General features: G+C 40.9%; 1 protein-coding gene across 14 annotated transcripts in view; it reads right to left on the bottom strand.

The window, feature by feature from the left end:
- Window positions 1–1,219: 1,219 nt before the first annotated feature.
- Window positions 1,220–10,315, bottom strand: part of Limch1 (LIM and calponin homology domains 1) — a 359,165-nt gene continuing 350,069 nt past the window's right edge. For all 14 annotated transcript variants that reach the window (XM_023702751.1, XM_023702753.1, XM_023702759.1 and 11 more), the window contains 2 exons: window positions 9,616–9,718; window positions 1,220–4,013 (listed from right to left, as the gene is read on the bottom strand). In XM_023702751.1, coding sequence (XP_023558519.1) covers window positions 3,988–4,013; window positions 9,616–9,718 — 129 coding nt within the window. In that variant the 3' untranslated portion in view covers window positions 1,220–3,987. The remainder of the gene's footprint in view (window positions 4,014–9,615; window positions 9,719–10,315) is intronic.

Genomic DNA, 10,315 nt, shown 5'->3' with positions numbered 1-10,315 from the left:
TGATGACCCTCTGCCCTGCTGTCCCATCGCCCTGGCGTCCTGTCGCCCTGCTGCCCCATTGCCCCACCACTCCACCGTGGGGCCAGCCAACCATGAGCTAAAACCTTTACACATGGGAGCTAAAATAAACCTTTTCTCCTAAAAAAAAAAAGAAAGGAAGAAAGAAAGAAGAAAGAAAGAAAAGAAAGAAGAAAGAAAGAAAGAAGAAAGAAAGAAAGAAAGAAAGAAAGAAAAATGGGCTGGACAGTGTGTTATCAGTCAGGTAGGTCTGGAGCCCAGACTTGGAGGGGATGGGGAAGCTTGGAGGTGGTGTATGTTGGAGTCTGCAGTGGGCTCCGGCCAGGGCCCTGGTTGTCACTGAGAGGCCCCTGGATTTCCACTCCAGCAAATTTGAAAGTGGTGTGCATCAAGGGAGACCTCTACGCTCTCGCACCTCAAATGGAAAAGAGGGAATACTAAGACTATTTGAGTATTTAGGAGTGTAAATGTATTGTAAAATGTCTGTTCTTGTGTCTGAGTACAGATGAGATTCTAAAAAGACTTTCATCTAAATAAAAATGGAAGTATTGGGTTACTCAGGCAGGTACTGGAACTCTCACTCAAAGGATCGCATCCACTTTTCCATGGAAATGCAGCAACAACTATCTGCCCACCAAACTGTAACCAGAAGCAGAATGTAGCTAGTGGAACATGTGAACTGAAAATGGCAAGGGATTCACTTGCTCCTGTCACCTCCTACATCTGTGGGACAGAGTACAAGGCAGGGGCGTGGGGGGCCTTAGACAGGGATGCCATCAGAGTGCCATGGTTCCCAGCCCAGAGATACAGTGAGCAGGGAAACGTCAGAGAGGGCTGGGGCCAGTGATGCACACAGTGCTTCGCAGGGCTGCCCTGGTTTGCTCCAAGCAGAGCTGAAAGTTGACCACCATTTGATGGTTTTCAACAAATTCCATTGGCATCTGCATAGTCTTTTCTGGGTACTGTGTGTCTCATCTCCAGGAGTTTAAATTTTGCCCTGGAAGGTGGTTCCTCAGTGACCCCTACAACCAGGCAGTAAATTTGACTTGCTATATATATAGTTGACCTGAAATATGTATCACCGCCATCATCAGACTGTGTGAGCCTGAACCAATTCTCACAAGAGATGGCTTGACTCTCTTTGATCCCCATGTAGGAAAACGGGTCCCCACCCCTTCCAAAAAATGAATGTAATACAAAGTTGATTTGAGTATTTTATTTATAAATGTACATTGGCTATAAAAGCTGTGCATTTTAGATAACTTGTTTTTTTTTTTTTTTACTAGTTCTCAGAGGCATTTTAGAATAAATATTGTAAATGAAAATTAGTGTAACTGATACAGAACGTTGGCCCACCCAGGACAATAACATCTTTTGGACAGACTCACATCTGAGGTGGATCATTTCAGTTTGTTAAATCTTATGCTGTGTATAGATAATTAGAATATGTGTTGCATTAATAATACTACATAGAAAGAATGAAGAAACATCATGAAAGTTTACTCATGAAAAACAGAGAGTTACCCTTTTTTTTTTTTTTTTTTTAGGAAAGAAAAGAGACTAGCTTTTGGAGTATGAGGGGAAAAACCAGATATATTTCCTCAGGACGATAAATCATTCACTTGCCTCATCTGTTTTTTAAACAAACACATTTGCATTATAGCTCCACAGAGCACAGCATTTTATGTTCCTGGGATCTCAAAGATTATTTGAAAGGAAATAGATCATACTCATTATGTTGTCCTGGAAAAAACAAGATCTAGTCTGCCTAAGCTGCCATGTAACAGACTCTAAATGAAATATAAATCAAATAGAAATAGAAACAGTTGGCAATTAGAATTTAGAAAATGTTGGAGATTATTCTGTGCTGGTGACTACTGCTCATTATGGGAAAGCGTGTTTTACAGTTGGAGAACGCGACTTTATTTGTCTTGACTTGTACAATGAGTCTTACCAAGAAATATGTATAAATGAGTGTGAAACCAGGAGAGAATGTGCAATATTCATGTAATCCTTACATAATGGATGGAATTCCACATGTAAAAAGTACTCTATAAAAATTGGTTATGAATGACCATATTGTACATGTTTTGTGGTAAGGTACTTTGCTAATATCATGCAAAGTGTAAACATCCACATTATCAAAATAGTTAATAAAACATGCAGGTGGCTAATCAAAATATTGGACTTAATCTGTACATTTTTAAAATTGTTTTAATTTTTTCTTTTTTCTTTTTTTCCTGTAAAACAGAAAACACTTCCATGAGAAGTCGTGGGAGTTCGGAAGTGACTTCATTTCTTCAGTGTACTGCATCCATAATTCATTGCTGGCTGTGTGCAACAGCTCTGCGTTTTCTAAGGCACAATTTTTAATGAAGTGATGTATAAATTTCAATCTAATCACAGCTCGTCCAAATGACAAAGTGGTCAAATACGTCCAGTGGTGAGGAAATTTCTGCGCCTACATGAACCCACATGCAAAGGACCATCTAGCATGGAAATAAATAATTGCTAGCCATACTCAGTAAGACAGAAAAAAATATTGCTTACATAAAGAAACACATCTACTTGGTCTGTTCCTACGACTACACTAACCTACTAGGAGTGTATCCATAGTCTACATTCACGAAGTGTCATCTTCACTTATTTGCCATCATTTTAAGGCAGAATAAATAGTCCCCCTTTCTCCAGTCTGGAAGAAAACAGCCGGGGATGCAAATTGTGATGGGTGTTAGTCACTTGATTTCTTTCTTGTCCAGCTGAAACATCACACAGGGCAGAAAATAAGTCAAGTCTCCACTAAGTTCCTTTCTAAACTCCATGAGCAGAATCCAGAATTCTTGATAGTAGAGAAGGAGATGTCAGAAAAGGAAGGTGCACTGTCTTTGTTCACGTGTCCGGGCACCATCTGAGCTGCAGCTTCTTGCTGGCCACATCCCATGGCATCTGGAGTCTCTTAGGCTGGACTGAATGTCTCTCTCTGGACACCTGTGTATGTGGCTCCCAAAGGTGAGCAGTCATCACACCTAATGACAGGTTTAGCTTGGTGCCTCGCATTTCACACACCTTGTATGAGCCCCTTACTGAAGATTCCTAATCTAGTGCCTGGAGAGAAGCAGGCCACCTGGGCCTCATGGCTGCCACCGACCTGCCACTCTGAAGATGAAACTTCCTCACAGATTTTGTTCAACAGGTTTGGAGAAGATGATCACTGAAGTACTTCCCCTGGATTCCTCCTACCCTTGGGCAACGTCTCCGATTGTAAGTCTACCTGCTACTGCAAGGGTTCTCTGTGTCTGAAGAACCAGCCTATATTAACAACACCACTTCCAAGGTACACAAAATCTAATACTAACAGTGCAATAATTTATTGGTATGACTTCTGCCTCAAAAGGTAAGTAACACAAATGTTTTCAGGATTACAGTATATATTACCAGACTAGGGTCTCTGCATTAAAAACAAGTTATAGCTCATAGAGAGAACTCACTGTGATGTTTAGTTTTTCCAAAAATGTATTACATTTATTCTCCTGTCTTAGAAGATCACTAAAATTGGCATGCCTGGCACTTTCTGCAGCTTAATTCTGTAAACATAAAGCACTTAATTTCTAGAAATACTACAACACAACAGGTTCATTGCATCCTTCAGCTACTTCCCAAAGAAGAGAGTAACACATTTTAAACCATAAGCCCGTTGGACCATGTTAAAACCTCTTTTTGAACTATTCAGGATGATTACAATTTGATATTCTTCTATATATACTGTGCAAATGCAGGGGGAAAAAATCCACAATAAACAACAACAGAAAGCCCTCAAGGAAACACAAACACTGCTCCAAAAGAACAGACACCACCTTTGAGAAATTAGATGAATGCTGAGTAGCCCCTGTACTTGGGGTTTTGTTAAGCAGTTGCCAGGGACACCTTCAAAAAAGAAATGGTCAGCGATCTGAGAGCTTGAACACCGCATTACAACGTTGTAGGCTGGCCAGCACCTAGAAGACACAAACAACAGCTTTGGTTCACGTGCACTTCCTGCCTCAGAGCTCTGCAAACTTCCCCAACAAGCAGCTAGCTTGGCCAAGTCGCCTCTCCCCAGAAGAGGAGAAATTAGTCCCACTCTGTTCCTTCACGTGTGGTGTCAGGACACACAGGGCTAACGTCACCTCTGGTAGCAGTGTGGACCACTCAGGTGCCTCCTGCCAACATGCCCTCTCTGGACTTTTTGTGAACCAAATAATCTCCCAACAAGATTTCTACTTTGTCTTCTGGGGCAGATAAGCAAAAACAAACAAACAAACAAACAAACAAACAAACAAACACCATTTTCTTTCTCTCTCTAGATTTTATTTTGCTTTTTCTAGGTTTTGATTGCTGTAAGAATAAATTAATTGAAACCAGAGGAACTTCTCATATGATCTAGATAGAAATTTACTATATTTATTAAGAAAAAATTCAGAACACCCGGTGAAATTTGAATTTCAGATCAACATATACTTTTTTCTTTTAAATTTTAGGGAAGGGTCTACAGGGTGTTCAGGGTCTCACTACTAGATCAGACTCATAGTGATCCGCCTGTTTACAGCCTCCCAAGAGTTGGAATTACAGGTACACTCTATCATGTCCAGTCTCAATTACCATCTCAGCATGCCCCGGGGATGGGGCAGGCAGGGCAGGCCCAGGGATCAAACCTCCAGTCCCCGCGCCTGCTTGCAGGTGCTTTAATCTGCTGAGCTATTTGGCCAGCCCAATATATAGTTTTTAAGCCTAAGTATAGCCCACGTAGTATCTAGACCATAGTTGTGCTACATCAACAGCATAATCCGAGTTAAATTCATTGTTTACCTGTTAGTTACATCAACAAGTTAACGGGCATTATACTCCAACAAATGAATCATCTAAAATTCAAGTTTAAAAATTCACTGCTTGCCTGAAATTCAAATAAAAGAGCTAAATGGGCATCTTGCATTTTATCTGGCAAGCTGATTGGGAAACGGTCAAGTTCCACATCTCCTGCTGAAACCCTCACCAGGTTCCTCCCTGGGTGCAGGCACTGGAGCTGCAAGAGGAGCCACAGCATTCGAAGAGACCCTGGGGAACTGGCGCTAACTGCATTTCACAAGAGTGAAGGATGGCACGGAGTACGATGTCCAAGGCAGAGCCGCCCAGCACCGGAGCACAAATGGCGCAAGTGACAGCCGAGTCGTGACAGGTAATTTGTTTTGCACTTCCATTCCCATTTACATATGAACTTAAAAACTGTTTACATTGCTTTTAGGAATTGCATTTTAATACGCTGTTATGCTATTTTTCCCTCCACAAGAAAAATTTCATTTCAATGTGACTAGTTACTTGAAGGAAACAGGATTATATATTCAGGTTTTATTATTCCACGAAATAAAATTATTTTGTTTCACTCAGAATCCTGTGATGTAACCACCTTCCCCATCCATCCATCTAGCTTCTTCTCAACTTAGCTCCAAGTAAGATGAATGGAAGAAAAGAAATAAAAATGATCTTTAGTCTTTTTTTCTCATTCTGACTCTTTTATTGTATCTGAGATATATTGAAACAACTCAAGTATATTTATAATTCTTCAGTGAAGTCACGAAACCCTCCCCCTAGTCAGTTCCAAGATGTACTGCATTTAGTTCTTAGGATACCAAGAAAGAAAGCAATACTCTTGTCTGGTATGTGCTGACTTAACTAACATCAGCCTAAAATGATATCCTAAAATTTTTGGAAAGAATCATTAGATAGAAGGTAGGCATATTAAAACAGATTATAAAGATATAATCATCGACACCATTCAGTAATGGAAAGTAAATAAGTTACTAAAAGATAATAAACTATCCAGAAATCAACTCAAATATATATGGGGACTTAGTTTATAAAAAGTGAACATTTCAAATTAGTCAGAGTAAAAGGGATTGTTTATTAACTGTTATTCACACTGTTAGCTACCTGGAAAATACAGGGTTGGCCATTACCTTAATTTTTATCCTAACATACATTCCTGATGGCCTCCTACTTACAGGTAAAAAAGAAAACATTCTTAGCAAAATCTCAACTAGTTTTTTATTTTTAACCTTTGGAATAGAACGCTTTCCTGGTTAAGGACACAATGCCCAGAATCCAAAAAGGGAAAAATTATATGTTTAGTTACTTCAAATGAAAAAAAAAAAAAACTTGTGTGAAAATAAATCACAAAATAGGAAGCCAATGACAGACAATTGCAACACATAGCAAATGTACCACCAGGTGAGTTTCCTTGTTTTGCAAAGAACTCCAGTCAGGTTGCTAGCAGAAGAATGGTGGAAAGATCCAGAAGTGTTTCGTAGACAAAAGTCTAAATGGTAAATACCTGAAAAGACGCTCACAACTACGGAGGTGCGATTCAAAGCTGTGAGGCTTCCCCCCACTTACCCCAGCGGACTTTCAGCACTATAGCCCTAGGAATCCAGGCGCTCCACACCTGCCTACCCCCGGCCCAGAGTGGGTCTGTGACGTGACGGCACCCAGGGCTGCCTTGGTGGAGAGTAAGAGAGGGCTCTCGTGCATTCTGCAGGAGGCAAGTAGGTTCTGGACAATGATAGGAAGAATGTCTGAAAAATTAAAAAGCACACCCCTCTGAATTCAGTTTTGCTACTGTTCAGACTGTGTTCTTTGGAGGTGTTTTCTAATGTTTAGAAAGATCTATTTAAAGATGAACACTGGAGCATTTAAAATAATAAAAACTGGAAATAACCAAAGTGTCCTTTCACTAAGAATTGGCTTGAAGTTTAGGCGAATCCACACACCGGGATGGTAGGTAGCTATTAAAAAGCCATTGAAAAGAATGAAGAAAGAAATACATGGTAAGTAGAAAAACTGCCAAGATTCACCGGTAAGTCAAAAACAGTAGCAACAGAAACTGAGAGCAGAGCCCTATGACAATGTGATTAGCATGTGTGTGAAGTAAAACCCAACACATCCATGTAGACACCCTGCACATGCTTCTCCATGTGCAAGTGTGTACGTATACAAACACTCAGTGTATCCTTGGTCCCAAGAAATGATTAGGAAGTTGCATGCCTGTGTTTATAACAGTGTAAGTCACAGAAGCTAAATCTGGGAAGCAGCTTATCTGCCCATCAACACATGAATGGATAAAAAAATGTGTCTACATACAGCGGAGTACTACTCTGCCCTAAAGATAGACTTGAATCCTTTGTAGGAAAATGGACACACCTTGGGACCACAATGTTAAGGGAAATAAAGCACGCAAACGTGGTTTCTCTTATAGAAGAAGCCCAGAGTACAAATAAAAAGCAAAGGAAAAGACTGGTAGTAGGAGTAGGGAGATGGACCTTTCTCAGAGGGGAAGGACTCAAAAGATGGAGAGGGGAGGGGGGAAGGAGGAAAACAGAATTTTTCACTGAGAGTTGGCTTGAAGTTTAGGTGAATCCACACACCAGGATGGTAGGCAGCTATTAAAAAGCCATTGAAAAGAATGAAGAAAAAAATACACATACCAGGCATCATGTGCACGTACTGGCTCCCCACAAGGAATGTAACAACTATGTGCTGAGACACGTAATAATAAAAACTGGCTTAAGTTAAAATACTAGAAAGTGACAGAGATGTCCATTTTTAATTTGGCATATGTCTGAACAATTTCCATTTTTCTAACCTCATGTTGTGTATGACTTTTATTTATTTATTCTTTTGAATCTCTAGGCAGAGAATGGGGGTCCTTTTTACTTTCTTAGTATTTGTAAAATACACTAATAAAACACCTAAAACATCCTAATAAAACAGTACATCTAAAATATAAAATAAATAACTGTATCTGTAGGCGTCCACATCACTTTCTCATCTTTCACCCTGTTACAGGAACTCCACAGTTCTTGTCCTGAGATTTCAAATTAAAAACTGCTGATGTCCTTCGAATTTGTATACGTAAGAGAAAAGCTCCTGGCTTGGAGCCAAGGAAAACTAATTTCCAAAAGAAATGACAATGAATTACTCAACTCAACTTCTCAATTAAAAAAAAAAAAAAAGAATCTGGATGGCAACAGGTCACTGTCACCCAGAGGTGGGTGAAGTTCGCTCCACTGGCGTCCTTCCAGCGCTTCAGATGCGGAGACAAGTCAGAACCGCAGCGCTACGCCTCCCTCCAGGCTTCCAACCCAACAGCGCCCTCTTCTGGTCCCCAGAGTCACCTTCAGCCCGTGCACTGAACTGCAGAAGTTAATTTATAGAGTACAGAAACATTCACTTTGAAACCCGAGAGAAAAGAGTTTAGTTTTCCTTCCCGGCGTATAAAAACAAAACAAAGTCTAGTTTAAAGGGTACATAGGTATGCCACAAGGCACACGTACCTGTGTGTCTCTACTGTATGGGCAGATGGTATACGTTTTCATCAATACTTTTAATTGTATAAAATTAGTCGTAAGTATAATGCATTGTATAAATACTTCTGTTTTGTGGCAGTGACTCTAAGTTTAAATTTTTCTGACAAAGCCAAATGTCTGCTGTAAGTGGGGCGCGGTGGCACATGCATGCCTGTGATTATCAGCTGTCTGAAAGCTTGGAGCAGGAGGATTAGAAGTTTGAGCCCAGCCGGGGCAATTAGGCAGTGACTTACTATATATTTTTGTTCTTTAAATTTCCAGGCTTGCAGATTTAGAAGCCACATAAAAAGGCAATGAAAATGTTACTTTACTTACTTTGAGAAATAACAAACCTTTCCTGAGTTTTAAACCCCATTTCTTCACTCTAATTTTTTTAATGTTTAATTTTTATTTTTCTAATTTGTTCGTGAAGTGTTATTGCCTGGTGAATTTCCGTGGAACGGTCTCCTGACGTCAGGCTGGTCACCAGGGCACCTGACAGAGACTGAGGAAGAATTGAAAAACAGGCAGCTGGCTCGGAATTCCTCTAACAGCAGCTGGGCAACAGCACCCCCTGGTGCCCCAAAAGGGACACGAACGAACCTTGGACTTTTGACCTAGCTGGCCCAGGGGCGGGCAGGCTGCTCTAGGGAACTCCAGCATAGCAAGCATTTGCTAAGCTCTGACGATGTGCTAGGGAACTTGGAGGGGGAGGGGAATCCATAGAGAAGTAGAATCCACAGTTTTGTCTTTCAAGGAACTTTCAGTTTGGTCAGGAACAGAATCGTATTTGATAATGAAAGCCCTGGATGGTGACACAGGAGTTGGTGCTCAGTTTGATAGCAGTGGACAGTCACGCCTGCACGGGGCTGCTCTCCTACACACGCGCTTGGCCAAGGGACAGTTTCCGCCCTTGAGCCTTTCTTCCATCTCAGCAAGACCCACTTGGAAAACCCCTGGACTTTGACCTTCCGCTTTTACCTCCTCGTACGTTCCTGCACTTTGGGATAAGCAGTATTTTCCCACATCACCAGTAACTTCCAGTGAGAAACAAACAGTAAGAAAGAGGCTATCTCATTATTCTGTCTCCTACTTTGATGCTAAGAATCTTTCTCAGGGTAGGGGACTCAACTGATGGGGGAAGTCTGTGCGTCCCTAAGCGCGATCCCAGGTGCGCTGCCGCCTGGACCCGCTCCTCCTAGGCCTTGCTCCCCACACTCACTTCGGGATCGCATGTAGCAGTCGTTACAGTTTAGAAGACCACTGCGGATCCTGACGTCCGTGCCGCTCACTGCATCTCCAAGCTGTCCTTTACAAATTCCACACTGCAGGGGAGAAGCACAACGGTTAAAGGATGCACAGGGAACTGGTCCTTTATCACCCTTAGTTACTATTTGTGTTAGCGATACTTCTACAATCCTCCACACTGTTGCGCTTCTGTCATGTGTTAGATGCCACACCAAGAGCCAGTTGACAGCAAAAGTGGATGTACATTGAGTACTTTTTTTTTTCATAATTTTATTGAGAAATAAATAGCAATGAGACAGTTTCAAATCAAATTGGTAGGACAGTTCCAATAATTAACACATTGCATACTGTCTTCCTAGTGGTTATTTGTTCTACAAGATGCAGACATGATATCCTATTTAAAGACACTATTAGAACAAATCCCTCTATTCACTGAATTAAGAGAATGTAGCTATATGTCTATCCTAACCATTTTGAATACACAGATACAAATTGGTCATTCATCTGTGTCCCCTTTTTTTGTTTAGTTCTGTCATTTAAATATTATGGTGTGTCCTATGATGTTCAAATAACAGAACTTAACAAGGAAAGGGGATACAGATGAATGTCCATTTTGTATCTGTGTATTCAAAGTGGTTAGGATAGATATATAGTTACATTCTCTTAATGAATAG

Source organism: Octodon degus, unplaced genomic scaffold, assembly GCF_000260255.1.
Source record: "Octodon degus isolate 3935 unplaced genomic scaffold, OctDeg1.0 scaffold00158, whole genome shotgun sequence".
NCBI lineage: Eukaryota > Metazoa > Chordata > Mammalia > Rodentia > Octodontidae > Octodon > Octodon degus.
This window is presented reverse-complemented; position numbering and strand designations above follow the sequence as displayed.